Below are 25,126 nucleotides of genomic sequence, written 5' to 3'. Positions count from 1 at the left end.
ACCTTGAAAACATTACACAAAACACCATATAGTGTAAGGTTCCACTTATTTGAAATGTGCAAAACTGATAAATTCATGGAGACAGAAAGTAGATTAATGGTTTCCAGGGGCTAGAGTGTGATTGTTTAATGGGTATGGTGTTTCTTTTTAGAGTGATGAAAGCGTTATGGAATTACACAGTGTGATGGTTTCACAACCTGGTCAATATACTAAAAACTAATTGACTGTAGACTTTAAAGGAGGAATTTGAAGTCATGTGAATTTACCTCAATTAAAAATACATATGGCCGCCAAGCAACTAAGCCCATGTGCCACAACTATTGAGCCTGCACTTTAGAGCCCGTGAGCCACAACTATTGAGCCTATGTGCTGCAACTACTGAAGCCCACACTCCTAGAGCCCATGCTCCACAACAAGAGAAGCCACAGCAATGAGAAGCCCGCACACCACAACGAAGAGTAGCCCCCACTCACTGCAACTAAAGCCCACACACAGCAAAAAAGACCCAACACAGCCAATAAAATTAATTAATTAATTAATTTAAAAAATATGAATGGGTGTAAACTGGCATTAAAAAAAAATACACATGTACACCAAGAAGTTGTAGATTCTATGCCTCATGTTACTACTGCAAAATCTTACTAACCCAAAACCTTTATGATATATAGATCTCATTTTTTAAAAGTTTTAGCATAAGAACGGCACATGCTTAATATTACGTTTAATTATTACACAATAACAAGCAAAAACACTGTAGACAACTTTAGATAATTTTAGAAATAATTATTTTTTGCACACTTAAGCAGTTACAGCAAACAGAATTAGACTACATGAATCTAACTCTGTGGAAACAACTTTAATCCACTTTCATAGAAGGAAAAGGACCATTGGAGTCTAGGATAACTGGGGAACATTAGCCTTTTTGCAAAAGATTGATAACATTAAACAAATGCCAGTTACTTACTTATAATTACTGAAAATCTATGTATTAATACCTGGAAAATTTGGTGATCCCAAAATTTTCACTGAATCTTGGGTCAAGTGAATACCTCTTGGTAATCGAGCCAAATATCCAACTATCAAAAACAAAAAGAACAGAAATAATCAACAATCTGGTTCACTAGAAATGTCAAGACACTCAAATAGTATAGGATCGTAGTATATTTGAAGTTTGTTGAAGGGGGGACATAAATCAATATCCTCTGACATCTGGAATCTCTGTCCCGGCTCTACTGCCTTCATGTGCCCCAGTGAAATCAACACAACACACCATCCCCTATTTTGTCTCAACTCCAGCTTTTTCTACAACCACATGAGAATACTCTCATTTCAAACCTGCTGTTTGTCCTCCTCACTTCTTACCTCTTTAGTACATCATCAGCACCTCTCTTACAACACTCGCTCTACATTGTATTACAGTTCTTCATGCACAGACATGATTTTCCTTATTTGATTATAAGCTCAATTAATAGTAGGATCAGTGTTTATGTCAACCTATTCAAAATCAGTAACTTTTGGCCACCTTCATCCAATTCCCCCCACTCCCGCCTCTGGTAACCACAAATCTGATCTCTTTTTCCATGAGTTTGTTTGTTCTTGAAATAAAATTGAGCCACAACACTATGATATTTCCTGTTATGCAGCATACTGGTTTGATGTTTCTATACATTTAAAAGTGATCACCATGGTAAATCTACTTATAAGTCACCATACAAAGACATTACATAGCTATTGACTGTATTTCCCTCACTGTACATTTCATACCTGTGACATTTATTTTGCAACTGGAAGTTTGTACCACTTAATCTCCCCCACCTATTTCTTTCCTCCCCTCTGGCAAACACCTGTTTCTTCTCTATCTATAACTCTGTTTATATTTTGATATGTTTGTTCATTTGTTTTTTTAGATTCCCCATATAAGTGAAATCATGTGGTATTTGTCTTTCTCTGACTCATTTCACTTAGCATAATACCCTCTAGGTCTATCCATGTTGTCACAAATGGCAAGATTTAATATTTTTTTCATGGCTGAGTGATAGTCCACTATACATACCTACATCTTCATTATCCATTCATCTACTGATGGGCACTTAGGTTGCTCCCATATCTTGACTACTGTAAATAATGCTACAATGAACTTAGATGTCATATACCTTTCCTAATGAGTGTTTTTGTTTTCTTCAGATAATTACCCAGGAGTGGTATTGTTGGATTGTATGGTAGTTCTATCTTTAGTTTTTGGAGGACCCTCCATACTGTTTTCCATGGTGGCTGCACCAAATTTACCTTCCCACTAACAGTGCACAACAGTTCCCTTTTCTCCACATCCACTCCAACACTTATTTGTTGCCTTTTTGATAACAGCCATTCTAACAGGTGTGAGGTGATATCTCATTGTGGTTTTGATTTGTATTTCCCTCATTATTAGTGATGTTGAGCACCTTTTCATGTAACTGGTGGCCATCTGGATGTCTTCCTTGGAAGAAGGTCTATTCAGATCCTCTGCCCATTTTTTAATCAGACTGTTTGTTTTTTGATGTTGAGTTGTACGAGTTGTTTGTAGCTTTTGGATATTAACCCCTTATCAGATTTACTCTTTGCAAATATCTTCTCCCATTCAGTAGATGACAGTCAAAAGGTACAAATTTCCAGTTATAAGCACGTGTTTGGGAAGTAATATACCATACAATATATAAATTATGATGATAAATATGATTAATATTATTAACACTGCTCTATGTTATATATGAATTGTTAGGAGAGTAAATCCTGAGAGTTTTCAACACAAGAAAAAATATTTTTTCTATTTTTTTAATTTTGTACCTATATAAGATGTTGGACATTGGACAGTCCCTCAACTTATTGTGGTAATCACTTCATGATGTATGTAAATCAAATCATTATGTTGTATATCTTAAAATTATACAGTTTTGTACGTCAATTATATTTCAATAAAACTGAAAGAAAAAAAATATGTTCCTTAAGCCTGTAGGAGTCAAGGATGAGAGGCAGAAGAGGAAGGTAGGGCAAGACCGGGAAGGTCTTTGCAAGCCATGTGCAAAAACCAGCAAGCAAATAAAAGATTTAATCAAGAAAAAGAAATCTGCACCAAGCACCATACTTTGCACACAGCAAATATTAAAGTTGTTAAATATGATATATTGTGATATTGTTCAGTTATTGTTGAAGGAGCAAATATGATGGACACAACAGTGTCCACAGAACAAGTGGAGCGAGCAGCACAAAAAATGCAATGAAGTTTGGACCCAAATCCTCTTTGTTGTTAACAGAGACGGGGTACAGCACAAAGGAAAGTATGGTATTTAAAGTCAGATGACTTGGCTCTAAATCCCAACTTCCACTAACTGGTCTTAGGAAGGCCACTTAAAACTCCAGGAGCTTCTATTTTCTCATCTGCAAAATGGGACTAACTTCCAGATTTAGGAACTGACTATTGTAGGAACAGACTATTGTATAAACTATAAAATGCCACATAAATGTTGCCTTTCCTATACCTTACTTCACTTCTTACCTTACAGAATAAGAGACTGCCTTCTTATCCTACTTCTTCTCCTACCGGGTAACTAAAGGCCACTGGCTATTTTCTACTTACACTAGAACGCCCTTTGGACTCCTGATGCCTAGACTCTGACACATTTTGTAATGGCTATTGACTCCATTTCTTTCCATTCTCCTCCTATCTCCGGCCTACCTCCGCAGCCCTTCCTCATTCATATTCTTGGAGGGCTTCTTTTCTCATTGCCCCTTTCCTGCACAACTTTTACTTTAAACAAACCTCCTTTGTGCTTTCTATGATTCAATTCTGGGAGATACTTTATTTCTAAAAAGTCTAAAACTTGGACGCAAAATAACACAGCCAAAACCTTTCTGGTTAAATGACGACAGTTTAATTCAGCTGTTCCTTTGGTATCTGAGCTATACTTTAAAACCGTGAAAAAGTATTTCGGATCTCTGGATACAAAGAAGGAAACAAATGGTGGCAACAAAATATCAACACTTTAAGATTCCAGTCTTTCCTGTACTCTACCGCTGAAACCAACAGGTGGCGCTCCAGGACCACAGGGAAAAATGCGGAGGGATGTCTACTCATTTTGAAATACACTGAACTCCTGAGCCCAGTACGTCGTAGAAAACTGGCAAAGGAACCAGGGACTGATGAAGGACTTATGCACAGCGAATTTAACCTCAAGCCTTGCGCTGTGGGTGTTTGAATGACCTCGCCCGTCTATACATCAGTGTCCCCAGTCCCTCTGCACCTACATCCTAGTACATGTACGAAGTGGATCAGTGATAAAGCCTTTCCCGTCCGCGGGCGCACGTGACACAAAAACCTCCGGGAGCCGCGGCCCTGAGCCGCCCGCCGCCGCCTCACCTGCCGGGGGCGCCCGCAGCACAAGCGCGGAGAGCACAAGGACCACCGCGGCCCGGGCCCGCCGCCAGCCCCGCTGCGCCCGGCCGGGGGCCGAGGCCTCCATCCACACGCCGCCGCCGCCTGCCGACCGTCGGCGCATAGGACGTTAAGAGGCGCGAGCCCACGCGCCCACCGAAAATTAGCGGTCCGTGGACCGGAAGGGCGGCCGGAAAGAGGGCCGCCACTTCCGGCGGGACGGGGGCGGGGCCAGGGCCGGGCGGCTGTGTGCGACAGTAGGGCCTCGTCGCAGCGTCGCTTCCTGGGGTGGGGGCGTGATGTCGCCCGCCTTCAGGACGTTGCCGCCGCTTAGGGAACCCGGAGAGCTTGAGCGACCTGTGGAAGGTTGTGAAGCAAGAGAAGAGCCGCGGGTGGCGCAGCCCCGAGGGACGGCCTCTGGGAGTCTGAGCGTGGAGGCCGGCCCCGGATCACGGGCTGAAGCTGAAGGCAGGGAGTGCTGGTCCAGCCCCCAGAGGGCGGCCTGCCTCTCCGGGTCGGCTGTTGGTACTCTGCGGGTGCGTGGGACGGAACTGGGCGGTGGATGCGCAGCACGGCCGGCGGGAGTGGGAGGGGGGTCGGAGCCCCAGGAAGAGGCTGGGCGGGAAGAACGAGGAGACAGCCTTGGAGGAAGCTGACCGCATGCAGCGCTCAGCCTGAAGATCGTCTTTTATCGCCCGAGCTCGGGAACGTGCGTAAAACCACCCGTGTCCGCTTAAGTGGCGTTGATAGCCAGCACGTGTTAGCGTGTTAGCGAGAATCCTCTGCGTTTCTGCAGCGGGAAGGATTTACTTTACGTCAACTGAGCTAAGACGCAAGTGCATAGAAAAATGAAGTTTAAGCAGCTGAAGACAGAATGCCTAATAACCCTGTGTAATCAGAAGAAATGAGTGATCCGTAGTGGACTGAGAGCCATTGCTGGGGGCCCTTGGCTCCAGGCGAGGCATTTCAGACTGACAGCCTACGCACCCGAGTCAACCTTCCTGCTTGTTTGGTAGCCTATCTCCAACAGTGATGCCTTCGAATGTATCTTGGTTGCACAACACATATAAAGCACCCCTTTTGTCTTTCAGCTGGCCTGCTTTGCATACTATGTTTTCAAAGCTAGGATCTTGTCTGCTTTGCCGCCATTTTAACCTCAATTCCTGGGATAGTTCCCGGCATAATGTGACCATTCAAATAGCCATATTTTTTTTTTTTTTAAGAAAAGAAAGGAAGACATCTAGCAGAAAAGAATGAGAGTTCTTTTTGGACCAAGATCAGGATGAAGACATTTCTTAAGGAATATGTACATATCCTAAGAAGTTCTTGGTTCTTATTAACAAAAGAAATTGAAATTTCTGCATATTCCTTGAATTTTCTGGCAGTCTTTACACGTGGTTAATTGGTAAACTGTATCCAGTACAGTACAGTTTTTTCTACCAAGTAGATTTACTTCTTTAGAAATGCTTTCTGATCTATATAGAGTCCTGAATTGAATTCAGCCTCTTCAGGCATGTCTTAGAAAAGAGACCTGGATGATTTAGACCCAGTCAGCATTTTGGTCAAGGTTTTGCAGTTGCTTGGAGCACACCTAGTAAACAAATTTTACTGAATAGTGCCAAATAAATCACTATATTTATCTAGGTATATATTCTGCTAAAACTTTTAATTTTTATAAACAAGTCAACCTGAGCAACATGATTTTTACCAAATGAACTTTGGACTGTGGATTTCTAGTGGATAAAGGGTAGAAAGCACTATTCAGACCATGCTAAATCTTGCAATCTCTGTTTCCTGTCATCAAGAATTTACTTCAATACATCAGTCCCTCCTGCCTTGGTCTGCTGCGTAAATTCCTAATATTCAACCTGAGAATAGCAAGTAATATTGGAGAGTGTAGTTAATGTGTGGTGTGATTCTAAAGATGGAAAGTTGATTTCTGAAAATCAGAAAGATAGGTCTGTCATTCGTATTTGCATTTTTTACTCCAGTAGGGATGGTGTTAGCTTTTGTACCCAAATTCCGCTGTCTGGAATTCCTTTGATAGCAGTTTTCATGCAGGACCAAGTTACCTTGTTGAAATGAGCTTTTAAATGAACAGTGTATTGATGACATCTTTTTTTCGCATTGAGCTAATAGCTGCTACTACTGTAGTTTCCTGAAATGAGTTTAAGAACCTCATTGCTCTTACTCGGGCCATCATGGTAACAAAAAAGTAAGTAAGGATAATGTAGGGCACATAAGAGATGAACCTGTACTTTGACTATAAATTGCAAGTTACTTTCCTTAAAAATTAGATACATTGATTTACCTATAGGGTAATACATGTTCAATTTTTGCACTGCATTTAAATTTACAATTTATATAGGTAGTGTGTTGTGTAGTTTATTGTATCTATCAGGTAAATGCTTAAAGTATGTCAGAGATATACTGTACTTTTAAAAATATATTGCCTTTTCATTAACTGCTTTATTTATACTCTTTACTGAATGCATTTACCCATTAAGTATCAACTTACAGAAAAGTTAAAAAATAACAGATAAGCACAGTTTGCCTGAGTATTGCTGAGGAAACTGTCAAGGAGATTTTAGTAACAACTCTATTTTTGTTTTTTCCTAAGAATTAAATTATGATGTAATAAATGGACCTGTGTGTTAGAGTTCTAGCTGTTGCCAAGCAACATGGGCTCTGTTTTATTTTTTTCTGTTCTGGCCCCTTACTTCCTTTGGTAGAGACTTCCTTTGGTGGAGAAAAAATATTTACCTTAAAAATTAAAAAAAGAAAAAACCCTACTCAGCTGACATTGAGAAAGCCAAATCATGGACTGTGTTAGGTTAACCAATCCTCAATGACTGGAAATATATGAGCTTTGTAGTTAAAAAGAAGGGATACGTCAGAAGCAATTAATATACAGTCATCTACAGTTTTAAAGAGAAAAGCTGCAAGTATGGATTCACAGCACACACCTGGAAAGATAAGTATCTCTGAAGGATCCTTCCTTTCAAGAACAAAGGCTGTTGAGAATATAGATTACCCACACTACCATCCTCTCTTAAGAAAACTGAACATGCCTTTTGTGAAAGGAGTTGAGGACAGACATGACAATGGCAGATTTGAGAAGAAATGCAACCCTACTTTTCTTAAATTTTACCCTTATCCCCCTTCAGTCCTGCCAGACTATCATTTACACTATCCTTATCCCCCGCCATATGGGCCAGATTATCCATTATTTCCACTTCGGGATGACGTACCCTTAGGTGACGCCTGTTCAGGGTTTGTGAGCCCTGGTGGTGATGCCGACTTAAAGCCTTGCATTGGCAGAACCATACCAAGCTTGGTAGATTCCAGTGATGTGAAACCTCAACATCGAGTTCCCAGGCCAGACACAGGATTTCAGATGACATTAAAAAGGAAAAAAATTTTATTAGAAGAACTAAAACAAGACAGGAGATGGAATTCCAGGGCAGTACCAGACATTTCCATCAGAGCAAGACTTGGAGGTAAAGTGACATGGGCTTTGTAATTTTTAAACATTCAAATAAGAGGGAAGAGCATGGATCTAAGATTCAGTATTTAGCAGTTCATTTGACATAAAATTGTAAAGAACCAAATAAGGAATTCTTATTTTTAAATTATAGATTGTAAGGGGAAAGTAGTAAGAACGATAAGCCTTTTATAAACCTGTTTGTAAAAAAAATGGTTTTCAAAAAATGCATTCATCAATATGTGACCAACACAAAGTATATATCAGATAATTTATTCTAAACATGCAGATAACCTAATTTTCCCACAAAGGAATTTATGTTTTGATAACCATGTATCATGCCTGCTTATCTGACTCACCCTTGAAAAAATAAATTTGCTGATTATTATCAAAGAGTTAGGTTATAGGCACTGAAATGCAGTGGGAAAGTAGTTGAAAGTAAATTTTGGGATCTCATAAGAACAGGAGCTGCATAAATAACCACCACAGCCTCAAAGGCAGAATGGATGACCACTTACTGACAGTACACCTGGTTTACTCTGTAAGAACTCCCAGATTGTGTCACAAGCCTGGCCCAGAAGTGGTGAGAAACACTTCCAGAGGAAAGCCATGGGCAGTGTTCCTGTATGGAATGTGTCTGGCAGGGAGTGAAAAGAGGTTAACATGTTTGAACATAGGGGAAAGGAAAAGGCCAAATGCATAGCAGGAGATGCTGAGCTTGCTGTATCCTTAAGGGGCTGCGCCCGCTTAACCACTCCTCTGCATCACACAGCCACAGACTAGAGCCTGTGTGGAGGAACAGTGACATCACCGTTTTTTGGAGCAGTGGCAGCTCACGGTTCTTGCCTCTCCTCCATGAAGAGAGGCCATAGGCACTTGGGACCAGGAAGGGAGTAAGAATAAAGGCAAAGGTAGTGGAAATGCAAAGCCCCAAAAGATAGTGGTTCCAAGGCACACCCTCCTGATGCCCACTTTTGAATGAGAAAAGAGCAATTTGGTGAGAGATAAGCAAGGGATAAGAGTTATGCTTTTTGTGTGTGTGTGTGAATTGAGTCAAAACTATATTAAGTTTGTGTATTCCATACATATTTTACATATATATAACGTGCATATATAGTATAATATATATAACATATGTACAAATATATAATAGATATAAATGCTCTTTGTATCTCTATATTTGTATAGATGTGTATATCAATAGGTTGTAGATTGATTGGTAGATTAATAGGAGACAGAAATAATGCATAAATTATTATGTCTCTTGCTCTGGATACCATACACTATTGAAGGAGGACCAAGAGGACACTAACATTTTTGGCAACCATGTCATATCATTAAATCACATAAATCTTGCATGTAAAACAAGCTTCTCCAATCTTGAAGTCTTATAGTAGTGGAGTTGGTAGAGTTGAATGTTGAACTCACACTTTTTGATTACTAAACTAAGGTTGTTTCTCTGTACTTCATGGCTTCCAGGGGCTTCTTGACTTTAATTGCATCTCCATCCATCAGAAAATCAGTCTCAATTTTGAGAGTATTGCATTCAAGAGAAGTGACTGGCACAAAATTTTATATACTAATGGTTTAGTTAAGCAAGTAAATTCTGACTCAACTGACAAATTTAAAATGAACTCATTGCAGAAATTATATTCAAGCTAAATAATTATATTCATTAATATGTGAAATGTGTACTTGGATATAAAGACCACATGGATTTAATAACTGATTGATAAAAAATAAGAGTAATGAAATCTAGTACCAATAAATGATTGGATTTTTTTATGAGTTATGCTTTTAATGTGCACTCTGGTTGTGGCCTCAGCAGGTGGGCTTAGGGAAATTCCTTAGTTTGGAGTGTTCAAGTAAATAATATAAATGAGATTCAACAACCTATTTTAAGAAATAATTATTTTATAATCCATTGGAAATACCATGTAGGGAAATAAGGTATTACTGAGAAGCAAAGGCAGTTCACATTGAAGGAACCAAAGATGAGTTCAGGTCAGTCTCACAGCCATAGTATAGTTTTCACTGATTCTGAGCTAGTGACTGATTTCCTAATCTGTCAGAGGAGCTTGAGCTCAATCTTTTGCTAATGTTTCAATGTGTAATAATAGTCATTGTCAAGAACACTTCTTTAAAGGAATCAAAATCACTTTTCATTGTAGTCCTATTTAGACAAGTATGTCGCTTTGCTTGTAAGCAGAAAATCCCAACCTAGTGTAATTTTTAACAACATTGATTTGTTTTCATAAGTTTTTCTAAGAGTGAACTGTCAAAACATTCTAACAAAGGTGAAGAATCTAACTTATGACTAAAATAGCGTTAATAGACATTGTGCCAGCAGTTCAGAACCAGGTATAGAGCTCATCTAGCCTCTATTTCACTGCCTAGATTGGTAGAACAGAATTAAGAAGATAGGCTCTAGAGTGAGCTATCCTGGCAGAAAGCTTACTTGTGCTATGACCCAGAACTCATTGCTGATCTCTATGCCTGTATATCCTTATTTATAAAATTCATATATTAGTAATACTTTATAAGATAACCTAGCAAGGGCTATTTAATGTTATTCATGTAAGTGTAACTGACAGAAACAAGTGAACCAATACCATTTGTTAGATGCTGTAAAGTTAAAGTCCAGAATTTTCAGTTCCTTCATACATAAATTCTCTTATTGTAAGAATTGAATGAATTAAGATGGGTAAAATAGTAGTATTTGTGGAACCTGATAAAGCATTTAATTAGTAGTAGCTGTTACTAGCTACTAACAATTTCAAAGAGCAGTACTTGCAGTTCCAGTTTTGGGTTCAATATAATTTGTCTTGCATTCAATGATGCAGATTCTGGAAATAACCATTAATTATAAAAAATTCAGTTTTTAGCAAACCTAAATACACATAATTTCTCGTACATTCTGATAAAGAAGGACATCGTCTCAGAATTATCCCACACCAGTATGCTTTTCAGTAGGCTTTCTTAAATACCAAAACAAACTCCTGAAATATTATATTGCTTTTGATTGTTATATTGATTTTTTTGCCTTATTTCAAACTTGTCTGGACATTTAACTGTGTTCAGTTGTTTTTTGTTCCTAGTTCCATCCTGTCATGGGAGCCACACCCTCATGGCCTCATCTAAACCTAATTACTTCCCAAAGGCCCCACCTCCAAGTACCATCATATTGGGGTAAGGGCTACAGCATATGAATTTTGGGGTACACAGCCTTCACTCAGTAACAACCATCTTAACCATTTTTGTGTGTAGTTCATTGATATTAAGTACATTCTTGTGCAGCCATCAGCACTGTTTATCACCACAACTCTTTTCATCTTACAAAATTGTAATTCTTCGTCCATCAAATAGTAACTCCCTATCCCTCGCTCCTCTCAACCCCTAGCAATCATTTTACTTTCTGTCTCTCTGGTTGACTACTTTAGATACCGCATGTGAGCAAACTCATACAGTATCTTTTAGTGACTGGCTTATTTCACTTAGCTTAGTGTCCTCATGAACAACAGTGTTCATGCTGTAGCATGTGCCAGAATTCCTTCCTTTTTAAGGCTGCATAATCTTCCATTTTATGTATGTACCACATTTTGTTTATGCCTTCATCCATCAATGGACACTTAGGTTCCTTCACCTTTTGACTATTGTGAATAGTGCTGCTCTGAACATGGGTGTACATATACCTGTTCAAGATCCCACTTTCTGTTCTTTGGTGTATATATGCAAACATGGAGTTGCTCAGTGGTAATCTGTGTTAATGTTTTGAGGAACCACCATATTGTTCTCCATAGTGGCTACTCCATTTGACATTGCCCCCAGCAACGCATAGTTACAGTTCCTTACATTCAAGTAATAAACCACCCTTAGTCATTCCATACAGTCATTTCAAGTGTTTGTTAAATTCTATTTTCTAGTATTTGGAGGGTTTTTCAGTATTCATCAGGATATTGGGCCGTAGCTTCTTGTAGTGTCTTTGTCTGGCTTTGTAATATCAGCCTTATAGAATGAATTTGGAAATGTTCTCTTCAGTTTTTTGGAAGATCTTGAAGCAGATTGGTGTTAATTCTTTTTTAAATATGGTGTAGAATTTACCAGTGAAGCCATTTGATCTTGAGCTTTTCTTTGTTGGGAGTTTTGATTACTGATTTGATCTCCTTATTAGCTATAGCTCTGTTCATATTTTCTGTTTCTTCATGATTCAGTCTTGGTAGTTTACGTGTTTTTAGGAATTTTTCCATTTCGTGTAGGCTATATAGTTATTTGGTATACAGCTGTTCATAGTACTTTCTTATAATCCTTTTTATTTCTGTAAAATAGTTGGTTCAAAACTTCACAAGTTCCCTGGGTGAAATCCAAAACTAGCCCCTGTACTCAGAGGGCAAGGAGAAAGAGGCAGACTCTCCAGACAGGTAGGTGGCAGATTTAATTATCGAGGGAACTTATTTATGATGCTTGTTTTAGGTGCCTCAAGAGGAGTAGATCTCTGCACCGGCCCACCAGAATCTTAAAGTTTATATAGAGGACTTAGGGTTCAGTCACATATACTGTCCAGATGGTCTCAACAAAACATTACTCTCTTCAGGCTGTGTCTTTGAAACAGCTCCTACTGTGGGAACAGTGGGCAGACATACATTCCAAGAACAGAGGAGCAATGAGGAGCCTGAGTTCAGCTTATGGGTCAGTGGTGGTCACGTCCTCTAAATGACCTCCTCCAACAAAAATCAGTTGTAATGTCCCCGCTTTCATTTGTGATTTTAGTTATTTGAGTCTTCTTTCTTTTTCTCTGACTGTAGCTAAATGTTTGTCAATTTTTTTGATCTTTTCAAGAACCAACTCTTGCTTTCATTGATTTTCCCCATTGTTTTTCTGATCTCTGCTCTGTGTATCTCTGACCTAATCTTTATTATTTTCTATTCCTGCTAGGTTTAAGTTTAGTTTGTTCTTTTTCTAGTGTTTTAAGGTATAAATTTATGTGGTTGATATGAGATATTTCTTCTTTAATATAAGCATTTATGCTTCTAATTTTTCATCTTAGCACTACTTTTGCTGAACCTTGTAACTTGTGTTTTTGTTTTCATTTGTCTCAAGATAATTTCTAATTTCCCATGTTATTTCTTCTTTGACCCTTTTGTTATTTTGAGGTATGGTGTTTAGTTTTCGTATATGGATTTTTAATTTATTCCATTTTATTGACTTCTAGTTTCATTCCATTATGATCAGAAAATATATTTTGCATGCTTTTAGTTCATTTAAATTTACTAAGACTTGCTTTGTCACCTACAATATAGTCTAGATAATGTTCCATGTGCACCTGAGAAAAATGTGGTATTCCGCCTGGGTCTTCTGTTGAGTGGAGTGTTCTGTGTATGTCTCTTAGGTCAAATTGTTGTTTATGTCCTCTCTTTCCTTACTGATCTTTGTCTGGTTGTTCTGCTCATTATTGAAAGTAGAGTACTGAAGTCTTCAATTATTATTGTAGGGCTGTTTCTCCCTTCAGTTCTGCATCATATATTTTGAAGGTCGGATATTTGCTTCGTATAAATAAAATAGAGAATAGAAAAACAGGAAAAGTAATGAAACCTAAAGTTGGTTCTTTGAAAATATCAACATAATTGATCTACCTTTTGTTATATTGAGAAAGAAAAATCAGGCAAGACCACTCACGAAGGGTATTTTAGATGTTTAAAAGAAAAACTATCAGTAACCATTAGAGGAGAGAGAACACATGAATTTTAAAAAAATACATGGAATAGTCCTTGATTCTTTCTTCTAAGGTTTTGACTTCCTTAAAAGCACCATATTATGGAAATGTTTTATAATAAAAATAATAAGACCTGTGGGAAAATAGTGTTCATGGTAGACTCCTCCAAACGTGTACAATTTCATGGCTTACATCAAAACCCATTCACTGTAAAAATATGATACAGTTTTAAACATGTTAAATTTCTAATGAGGAAATACTACAGTGCTTTCCTTGGCAAAAGACTTGGTATTTGTTTGGTGACATGAAAGTGGTGAAGTGAGACTGGGTTGTGAAGGAGAGGTGTGTAACAGCTGTTGCCAAAAGAGGCTTTTGGCAGCACACCCCTTCCTGTGTGTGCCTGCCACATCTCCTACCGTGAAATGGGACCTGTTTGCGTCTCACCTTGACTCTGGGCTTGGACATATGAGTGGCTTTAGCCAATAGAATATTAACAAGTGTGATGCAAGCAGAGGCTTGGTAAGCACTTGCACATTGAGATTCCTCCTTTGTGGATTTTTCCCTAAAGTTTCAGTCCCTGTTTTCTGAGAGACCTGACCTAGATTCATAGGGAAAAAATAACAAGGCATTGGCCACCAGGCCCACCTGAGCTCCCAGCTAACAGTCAGCACCAGCTCGCCAGCCATGTGAGTGAGCTCACTCTGGAACTTTTCCCCTTTCAGAGCTATGCCATGTGACATGGAACACTTCAGAATCCCAGGAGATGATGAATGGCTGTTTTAAGGTAATAGGTTTGGAGTTGTTTTGCGGCAGTAGATAGTGAAACAAAGTAGAAGAAAGGATGTCATCATGCTTAGATGTAAGTGTGGTGCCCCTGAGGTTTATAGTTTTAATTTATTGCCCTATTTACTTTCTTCTACTCTGACTTAAAGTCAAAATTTGAGTTTTCTTGTCTTTCTTTCTTTTTTTTTTTTTTCTTTTTTTTCCTAAGCAGCTGCTAGAATGGCTTCAAATCAGAGGATACTAAAAAGTGCCATATTGCTGCTGTTAGCGTGAGAATATTCTGGAGGGTTTTCTTTGGCCAGCTGAGTCACAGGCAGAATTATCCTTATTCTCAAAACTGAATGATCATGGAATTCGACACTCTCTCTCTCACTCTGCCTTGGCCTCTCCCTTCTGCCTCTGTATCAATTTCCTCTTGCTGCTGTAACAAACTGCCACAGCCTTAGCAGCTTTAAACAAAATCTGCTTATTACAAGTTTTGTGGGTCAGAAGCTTGGGCAGGCTTAACTGTGTTCTCTATTTGAGATCCAGCTGCCCAAATCAAGGTGTGCCCTTTGTTCATATCTGGAGGTTCTGGGGGGAAATCTACTTTGGGGCTCATTCCAGTTGTGCAGAATTCAGTGCCTGACATGTGAGGCGCCCGTTTCCTTGTTCTCTGACAGCCAGGGAACATACTCTGCTCCTGGAGTCTTCTCACATGGTCTGCTCCACCATCAGTCAGCAGTGGTGTGTCAGGGGCTTCTCACGTGCTGATCTCTCTGACTCCCCTTCAGAATCCACAGAGGTCCCCCGTGCCCCAGCCCCCCATTACCACTTCTGAGTTTGCAGGTTCCACCCTGAGTTTCTTGGTCAAGTATTGACTGAATCGTCATCATTATGAAAATGATATTATTACATTAATGCTATAGGTACTGATAATGTTACAACTACTAACTGATAATTAATAAATGTTGTAAACTACATGCCAGAAATTTGCCAGTTCCATTCAATACATTGTAGTTTTCACGACTCTGACAGCAATCATTAAATATGAGGAAAATAAAACTCAGAGGGGTCAAATAATTCATGAGGTCACACTGGCACCTTAGCCAGGAAGTGTATACATTATTAAGCCTCAAGAATTGCTGTAGTCTGTTATGGTGCTCCACCAGATCGGTATCCATGGTGACCATAGTGCTCCTGTGTTATCCCAAACCCTTCTCAAAATTCATCTCACCTATCTTTAAACAGCTCTGTATTGTCCACCTAGCTCTCAGATTTTAACATTTTGGTTCATGTTTTGCTGAGTTAGATTAATTCATGGGGCAAAGCTAAACAGTAGAGGGCCAGTTAGAATCCCTGTGGGGTAGGAAAAGGATCTGTTTGGTACAACCATTATCTTCACCTACACTAGTCCCCTGTTCAAACCAGAGTAATTTGCCAAAGTTATCAATCTCTCTGGTTAAAACTTTCCAAGGACAATCTATCTGGAGGTTAAGTCCAAGGCTTTTATGTCCTTGATGTTGGCTTACCTCTTGTTCATCTTCCACCATTCTCTGGCTGCCATTTCAAGATGTAGCTATACCCAACCTTCAGTAATTTCTTGTAAGAGTTGTGATATTGCTCTCACAGGGCAGGCCTGCCATTGCACTTACCATTCCCCTTTGTTATCCAAGTCATACTCAATTGTCAAGATGAGATCAGGTCTTACCTTCAGGAAGATGTTCCTAACTCCCTACAGTCTAGCTGGATTAGATGCCACTCTTCTGGACTCCCACAGCACTCAGAGCTCAACTGTTATTACAGTCGCCATATCACACTGAAATTATCTACTTAAACATCTCTTTTCTGTTTGTCGATGAGCACCTCAAAACCAGGAAACCTGTTTTCCATCTTTATATATTCACCTGCTTTCATTGGTGGTGCGGCAACGTCTGTATTTGCTCGCCTCTTATGATTAGGTTAAATTATCTACATAGTAAACTCCTTTGTGTCACACCATCCCCAGCCTGTCTACACGCACATGCACAGATTAATAGTACCCAAGAAGAGATTTCTTCCAATAATAAATAACAAATAATTCTACACTCTCACAATTATTCTAACATAAATTCCAGAGCTATTCTGTCTCACTGCTGAGAAAATTGTTAGATGATCCATTGAAAAATCAATTAAAACCACACAGTTTAGCTTTCTAGTAGGAAAAATTTCTGGTGGAAGAAGGAATTTCTATTGCATTTGTATGTATGTATTTCGTGTGTATGTACCCAAAGCACATACATTTTTGTTTTCAGGTTGGACAAGCCCACTTAAAGTTACTCCTTTACAACCTCATCATGAAGAATATTCAGTAAATCACCCACACACATTTGATGAGGAAGCAACATGTACAGTAAGATTTTCTCACTGAATGGTGTTATATAATATTTGTAATCAATTTATTTCATTGTCTGTGTGTTTGACATTTTGTGCCTTGTAAAAGATAGCTACTGGTGCTGAGTGAAGTAAATCAGACAAAGATAAATGCTTGAAAAATGATACAAATGAACTTATTTACAAAACAGAAACAGAGGAAGTGTGGGGGAGAGGGATAGATTGGGAGTTTGGGATAGACAGTTACACACTGCTATATTTAAAATGGATAGCCAACAAGGACCTGCTTTATAGCACAGGGAACTCTGCTCAATATTATGTGATAACCTAAATGGGAAAGAATTTGAAAAAGAATAGATAACATGTATATGAATAACTGAATCACTTTGCTGTACACCTGAAACTAACACAACATTGTTAATCAACTCTACTCCAATATAAAATAAAAAAAGTAAGCCAGAAAGAGAAAAACAAATACCATATGCTAACTCATATATATGAAATCTAAATAAACGGTAGTGATGAACCCAGTGACAGGGCAAGAATAAAGATGCAGATGTAGAGAAGGGACTTGAGAACATGGGGGGCAGGGGCAAAGGGAAAGCTGGGTCGAAGTGAGAAAGTAGCATTGACATATATACACTACCAAATGTGAAGTAGATAGCTAGTGGGAAGTTGCTGCATAACACAGGGAGATCAACTAGATGATTGGTGATGACCTAGAGGGGTGGGATGTAGAGGGTTGGAAGGAGTCACAGGAGGGAGGGGATATGAGACTATACGTATAAATACAGCTGATTCACTTTGTTGTACAGCAGAAACTGGCACAACAGTGTAAAGCAATTATACTCCAATAAAGAGCTATGAGGGTTAGTCAAAAGTTATCCGCACTCTGGTTATATTAAAACTTCTGTAAACTCTACAGCCAGAGTGCAGATAATTTTTGACTCACCCTTGTATAAACACCATAAACAGAATTCCATACTACATGAAGTAAAGATGGACAGAATTAAATGGAGGAGTACAGACTTCTACAATAATAGTTGGATGTTTCAGAACCACCATCCACTTTCAATAATGGATAAAACAAGAAGATTGAAAATTGGTAAGGAAATAGAGATTTAAACAATACTGTAATCAAACTTGAACTAACAGACATAAACAGAACTCTCCACCCAATAAGAGTGGAATATACATTGATCTGAAGTCCATGTGAAATGTTTTCCAAGATGAATTGTAGTTTACACAAAGCAAAACAATTCTCAATAAATGTTAAATGTTTAAAATCATAAAAAAAAATATTTTCTACTATAATTGAATGAAACTGGAAGGTAAAAAAGTGATCTTGAAAATTCACAAATGTGTAGAAATTAGTCTTTTTTAGAAGTAGGTATAAATATTCATGTGCTTTTGCACGATTTGAATTGTACACATCTATATATTCCAATATTAAAGTAATATTTTACACCCAAAAAAAAGTTTAGAAAATAGCTGCCATTTATAGAGTACTCCCTATGTGCCAGGCACTGTGCAGAAGTTCAGTCTTGCACGTTATGCATGTCTTGTGCATCCCTACAACAGTACTGCATGTGAGCAGTGAGTAGTAGATGATGGTAGGGCACAACCCAGGCCCCCTCTGCTGGCAAGTGCACCCTCTCCGGTAGCAGTGGGCAGTGGCTACTAACTCTGACAGCCGCCAGCTGGACACTGCATCCTCCCACACCATGCAGACTTGGCCAATGACTGACTTCCTTGAAGAAACACAATAAAGCTAGACTTCAGCTGAAACCACTTCCCACTAGCATCTTTTCCTTGTATCCTACACTTCACCTAGAGCACCCTTGCCATGGATTAACTGAACAAAAATTGTTTTTTAGTCCCTGCTTCTGGACAACACAGTGTTGGTATTCCCATATTATTTGAGAAAGCCAAAGCCCAGTGCTATTAAGCAGCTGACTTTGGGCCACAAAGATAGTAAATATAAAATCCAACTTTAAACCTAGATATATTTCTGAGTCATCCTATGTAGATTTAATAGTCTGTAAACCCTTGATATTTATATTGCTTGAAGACTCCTCGAGGGATACATAGATATGACAAGGATTTTTTTTTTTTAAACAGCTTTACTGAGGAATATTTTATAAACCATAAGATTTACCCATTTGAAGTATTCAATTCAGTGGGTTTGTTTTTTTGTTCTTCGTTTTTTGTTTTTTTGGTTACTCACTGAATTGTACATTACCACAATCTAATTTTAGAACGTTTTCATCACCCCCAAAAGAAATCCCATGCCTATTTAGCAGTAAAGGTATGGGTACCTTCAAGGAATCTATTTCCATTTCTGTAACTCTTGTATTTATTCCTTCCTAAAGTTGATCCGCCTGATAATTTATCTGTGGTTAAAGACTCAGATTGACTTCTTTTCCCTCTTTTCTCACCTCGCCCTTTGTCTTTCTAATTTTACCACAAAGAGAAATGGAGCATGCTTCCCACAGATCATCACTTGTACTAGGGCATATGGCCATGGAAAAATAATGTCACCAGTGCCTCCTTTACTTAAGATGCCATCCACCCATGCCAGGACTTCAGGTCTTTCCTTGCCTATGTGTTTTTCTCTATCAGAAAATCATGGCATTAGAAGCGGCGGGGGCGAGGGGGGGGGGTTGACCTGTTTTGAGCTATTCTAAATTCAGATAAAATGCAGAATTTGGTTTCAAGGGTAAAGAAAATTTGTATTTGTTACTTTTACTTATTCCGTCTCCAGACTCTTCAAAGAATCCATTGCTCCTTCTGGTAAGTCCTGTGAGAGCAAATGAAAGGGAACATTGTAATTGAAGGCATTGATGCCTTTTTTTCCATCTAAGGCTATAAATTTTTGACAAGGCTGCATACTTTACTTAGCTGTCTATTTTAGAATCGGAATTCTGAATTTGGTGCTTATCATGCAAAAGCTCATAAAACATTTAAATTTAAAATAAGCTTAGACTTTTATGACAAAAATAAATCTTGATGTTTTACTACCAGTGGTGGAACTAAGTAACATGGGACAATACTTCTAATGAAAAAATAAACTGGATTACTATATATATTTTTAATATTAAAAAGCTAATAAGGTGGAGAGAAATTACTGGGCCAATGAGAAGCTAGAAAGTCTAAACTTTAAGCCAGCACTTAGGGTCACTTTGGCCTTACAGAAATCTGCTGCTCTGGAAGGAGAAACTAACTGAACATTTACTAGTCTCATAGGTATAAAGCATCAAAAATTAGAATTGATCTTTGGAAACTACCCACCACTTTGGGCTGAAAGCTGGCACCTTAGAAGTAAAAGTAGGTCAATAATAAAAAGCTCTTAAGCAGACTACAGCTCGCTTCACAGTAAATGAGAAAACTTCAAGTCTTGAATTGGTATTAAGGTGACCGAAGATTGCTATCATTCCCAGGATCCAGACAGATACAAATAAAGATAACGTGTTAATTACCAAGCCTCAGTTTATTTCTGTCAATAACTTTTAAAATACAATATTTAACACACAATCAGCAGTAACCAAACACATAAAGAGAAAGGACACCATGAATGAGAATCAAAAATGAGAGAAAACAAAAAGACTCACGAATTGATTCTAGACATTGGAAATATGCACAAAATGTTAAAAAAGAAAAAAATATGAGCTCACAATTTTTGTAAATAAGTTAGAAATTGTAAAATGCAAACAGAAAATTGGGGAAAATGTAGTTTCAGAACTGAAAAATACAATAAGCAAAGAACATGGTAGATGGATGCTATAGCAGATTAGACATGGTTAAAGAGAGAATTAGAGAACTGTAGATAAAAGAGGAAACTATTCTTGATGATGCACAAATTTACAAAAAGATGGAAAATACTGAAGGGAGAGTAAAAAACATAGAGGATAGAGTGGGAAAGAAGAACGTATGTTTATTTGGACTTCCAGGTGTGTAAAAGAGTAGGATAGACACAATAGGATGTGTAGAATAGAATGTGAAGGCACAATTGTTACATTCACTGCTGTTTATTTCTGGAGTTCCCTGAGGCATCCCCTCACATTTTCGGCTGTACATTAAGGATTAGTTGTGGTTCTACGCAATAAAGCCAAATGTGACAGCAACAGCAGCAGCTGTCAGTGTCAGCCCCAGCACCAACAGAAATGGCAGCAGAAGTCTCAGAAACAAAGCATGGGAGACACAAAAATGGAAAGAAGTAGGAAATTTTTGAAAGTTATTTCTTCACATTGTTTATGGTAATTGCATTGTTTGAAATCTGAGCATCAGTTGTTATCTTTTGTCAGGTCTTGTTGAACATGAAGAAATTCTAGGAAATTGAAACATTCATGATATTGATGGTTATGTTGGATCTTAAGGTGAATGATGCTAAAGTATCAGGACATAAAGAGAGATCTCCTTCAACGTCATTAGTTTTGTCAAAAGATTCTAAGAAATATCTAGAGTTATTAGTAGAGGTTCCCATTGAACCAGATTCCAAGAACACTAGCAATGATGTCAAAGAGCAAATTTAATCATTTCTTTATGAGATAGTATGCACAGAGCATTCAGAGAACAGAGAACCTTTAAAAATTGTGAATCACTGTACTATACTCCTATAGCTTATATAATATTGTATATCAATTGTACTTCAATTTAAAAAATAAAATTATTGTAGCAGCATGTGTGGGAATACAACTATAATAATGCCTGGAGGAAAATATATAATCTTAAATGAATATGTTATAACAGAAGAAAACCTGAATACTTAAGAACTAAAAGCATCCATCTCAAAACAAGAGAAGAGTATTTTAAGTTGAAGGGAGGATATAATAATGATAAAACGAGAAATTAAGAAAATAGAAAACAAACATATTTTAAAAGAACACCAGTGCCACAAGTTGATTCATTGAAAAACAATGGATAACTATCTCCCAATGCTGATCAAGAACAAAAAATATAACTCTGGGGAAGCCAAATACAATAGGAACCACATAAAGCTATGCTTCCCCACAGAGCCTCAAAAACAATGCATAACAGAACAGATACTGAAATGTTACCATCACCATGACTAGAAGACAGTGAAATTCTAAATTTGAAATTACTGCAAGTTCAAAAGAGAACACAAAATCCTAACAAGTCATGTCTCAACTTTTTGACAGAAACCATTTTTTGGTAAATGACAGCTTTGGAAAAATTACAGGGTAGACAGAAGCCAGACTAAAATTGGTCAAAACCATGGATAAATAAAGTCTAAGACTAAAAATAGAGATGATGTCTAAAGTCTAAGTCTACGGAGAAGGAGTTAACATATGATTTGAGATGGCAGTTTCTAAAAGGAATTGATTGTACAGGAGAAGAAGATAAAAAGGAAGGAGAGTCACTCTTTGGATGTTTGGTGGTAAAGGGAAAAAAAGAAGGAAAAGAGGAAAATTTAAGATCCTAAAAGGCAAAAAGAATTATTTAATTGGGGATTATACAACCTCTCTGGTAACAGTCAACTAAGATAACAAAAAAAAAAAAAATTATTTAAGAAACTGTACTTTGCTACACTGACAGAAGAGGGCATCATTGAACTACAAATATTGTAAACCACATGGAGCTCACAGAGTGAATTAAAGAAAACTGTAATAAAACAGAAAACAAGAATCCAAATACTTTAGTGAAGAAAATTCCTCCCCAAATTAACCATAAAAGTTGACAGTTCTAAAAATTGTAATATAACACTGTGAAGTTTATGATGTATTTTCAAGCAGGCATTTGAGAATGTGAAAAAATTGCCTTCATGCAGAAATTCAAAACATTACAAATAAAATTTTAGGTGAAATAAATGAAATAAAATTCATTTAGAAATTGACATAATTTCTAATTACATGATGCCAAAGGAAACTAAAATTAAAATTTAATTAAAATAAAACTGTAATGAGGGACATTGAAGAAAGGCAGGAAACATCCAAGAAAATAAAACGAAGATGAAGAATTAGTTAAAAATATCTCAGTGAAAATAGTTGAAAAGGAAGATAAGCAAAGAGGAGAGAATATATGCATAATTAGAGTCCCTGAAGAAAACCTAAACAATAGAAAGGAAATAATATGTTAAACCAGGGTTTCTCAACATTGGCACAATTGACATTTTGGGCTGAGTTATTCTTTGTTGTGGAGGACATTTTCTGCAGTGTAGAATGATTAGCAGCATTCCTGGATTCTCCCCACTAAATACTAGTAGCACCTATTTTTTTTTTTTAAGAACTTTTATTGAGATACAGTTAACAGTTAAAAAACAGCATATATTTAGAGTGTATACTTTGGTATCCCAATCTCCCAATTCGTCTCCCCCCAACCCTCCCTGCTTTCCCCACTTGGTGTGCATGTGTTTGTTCTCTACATCTTTGTCTCTATTTCTGCCTTGCATTTCCTCTTTCATAGTTGTTAGCATTCGCCTTGTGTATTGAGGTGCTCCTATATTGGGTGCATATATATTTATAATTGTTATCTCCTCTTCTTGGATGGATCCCTTGATCTTTATGCAGTGTCCTTTCTTGTCTCTTGTAACATTTTTTATTTTAAAGTCTATTTTATCTGATATGAGTATCGCTAGTGCAGCTTTCTTTTGATTTCCATTTGCATGGAATATCTTTTTCTGTCTCCTCACTTTCTGTCTGTATGTGTCCCTAGGTCTGAAGTGGGTCTCTTGTAGACAGCACATATATGGGTCTTGTTTTTGTATCGATTCAGCCAGTCTGTGTCTTTTGGTTGGTGCATTTAGTCCATTTGCATTCAAGGTAATTATTGATATGTATGTTCCTATTACCATTTACTTAATTGTTTTGGGCTTGTTTTTGTAGGTCCTTTTCTTCTCTTATGTTTCCCGCTTAGAGAAGTTCCTTTAGTATTTGTTGTAGGGCTGGTTTGGTGGTGCTGAATTCTCTTAGCTGTTGCTTGTCTGTAAAGCTTTTGATTTCTCCATCAAATCTGAATGAGATCCTTGCTGGGTAGAGTATTCTTGGCTGTAGGTTATTCCCTTTCATCACTTGAAATATATCATGCCATTCCCTTCTGGCTGGCAGAGTTTCTGCTGAGAAATCAGCTCTTAAGCTTATGGGAGTTCCCTTGTATGTTATTTGTCATTTTTCCCTTGTTGCTTTTAATAACATTTCTCTATCTTTAATTTTTGTCAATTTGACTACTATATGTCTTGGTGTGTTTCTCCTTGGGTTTATCCTGCCTGGGACTCTCTGCACTTCTGGGACTTGGGTAGCTATTTCCTTTCCCATGTTAAGGAAGTTTTCAACTAGAATCTCTTCCAATATTTTCTTTGGTCCTTTCTCTCTCTCTTCTCCTTCTGGGACCCCTATAATGTGAATGTTGGTGCATTTAACATTGTCCCAGAGGTATCTTAGGCTGTCTTCAGTTCTTCCCATTCTTTTTTCCTTATTCTTTTCCATATCAGTAATTTTCACCATTCTGTCTTCCAGGTCACTTATTCGCCCTTCCGCCTCAATTAATCTGCTATTGGTTCCTTCTACTGTATTTTTCATTTCAGTTATTGTGTTGCATATCTCTGTTTGTTTGCTCTTTAATTCTTCTAGGTCTTTGGTAAACTTTTGGATCTTTGCATGCAGTCTTTTTTCAAAGTCCTGGATCATCTTCACCATCATTATACTGAATTCTCTTTCTGGAAGGGTACCTATCTCCTCTTCATTTAGTTGTTTTTCTGGTGTTTTATCTTGTCCCTTCATCTGGAACAAAGTCCTCTGCTTTTTCGTTTTCTCTTTCTGTGGCTGTGCTTTTCAGTTCCACAAGATGAAATACTGCGGATACTGCTTGATACTGCTGTCTGCCCTCTTGTGGGGGAAGCTATCTAGGAGGCTCGTGTGTGCTTCCTGATGGGAGGAACTGATGGTGGGTAGGGCTGGGTGGGCAGAGCTCAGTAAGACTTTAATCCAATTTGATGGGCAGAGCTCAGTAAAACTTTAATCTGCTTGTCTGCTAATGGGTGGGGCTGTGTTCACACCTTGTTGGCTTTTTGGCCTGAGGCTACGTAGCACTGGAGCTTACAGGCTCTTTGGTGGGGCTAATGGTGGACTCTGGGAGGGTTCACACCAATGAGCACTTCCCAGAACCCCTGCTGCCAGTGCCCCTGTCTCCTCAGTGAGCCACAGCTGCTCCCCACCTCTGCAGGCAACCCTCCAATACCAGCAGGTAGGTCTGGTTCAGTCTCCTTTGTGGTCACTGCTCCTTCCCCCTGGGTCCTGGTGAGCACACTGCTTTGTGTGCCCTCCAACAGTGGAGTCTCCATTTTCCCCAGTCCTGTGGAGGTCCTGAAATCAAATCCCACTGGCTTTAGAAGTCTGATTCTCTGGGGATTCCTCCTTCTGTTGCTGGACTCCCA

General features: G+C 38.2%; 2 protein-coding genes across 6 annotated transcripts in view; one reads left to right on the top strand and one right to left on the bottom strand.

The window, feature by feature from the left end:
• Positions 1–4,589, bottom strand: part of ZPBP (zona pellucida binding protein) — a 118,333-nt gene extending 113,744 nt beyond the window's left edge. For all 5 annotated transcript variants that reach the window (XR_009053393.1, XM_057733817.1, XM_057733819.1 and 2 more), the window contains exons 1-2: positions 4,394–4,589; positions 996–1,076 (exon numbers count right to left, since the gene is read on the bottom strand). Coding sequence is in view for 4 of the 5 variants with exons in the window: in XM_057733817.1 (XP_057589800.1) it covers positions 996–1,076; positions 4,394–4,532 (220 nt within the window). In the remaining variant the exon portion in view is untranslated. The remainder of the gene's footprint in view (positions 1–995; positions 1,077–4,393) is intronic.
• Positions 4,590–7,355: 2,766 nt separating this feature from the next.
• SPMIP7 (sperm microtubule inner protein 7) overlaps positions 7,356–25,126 on the top strand; it is a 49,797-nt gene continuing 32,026 nt past the window's right edge. The window contains exons 1-2 of the mRNA XM_057733236.1: positions 7,356–7,908; positions 16,659–16,756. Of these exons, the coding sequence (XP_057589219.1) occupies positions 7,356–7,908; positions 16,659–16,756 (651 nt within the window). The remainder of the gene's footprint in view (positions 7,909–16,658; positions 16,757–25,126) is intronic.

The sequence above is a fragment of the Hippopotamus amphibius genome, chromosome 4, assembly GCF_030028045.1.
Source record: "Hippopotamus amphibius kiboko isolate mHipAmp2 chromosome 4, mHipAmp2.hap2, whole genome shotgun sequence".
NCBI classification, from domain to species: domain Eukaryota; kingdom Metazoa; phylum Chordata; class Mammalia; order Artiodactyla; family Hippopotamidae; genus Hippopotamus; species Hippopotamus amphibius.
This window is presented reverse-complemented; position numbering and strand designations above follow the sequence as displayed.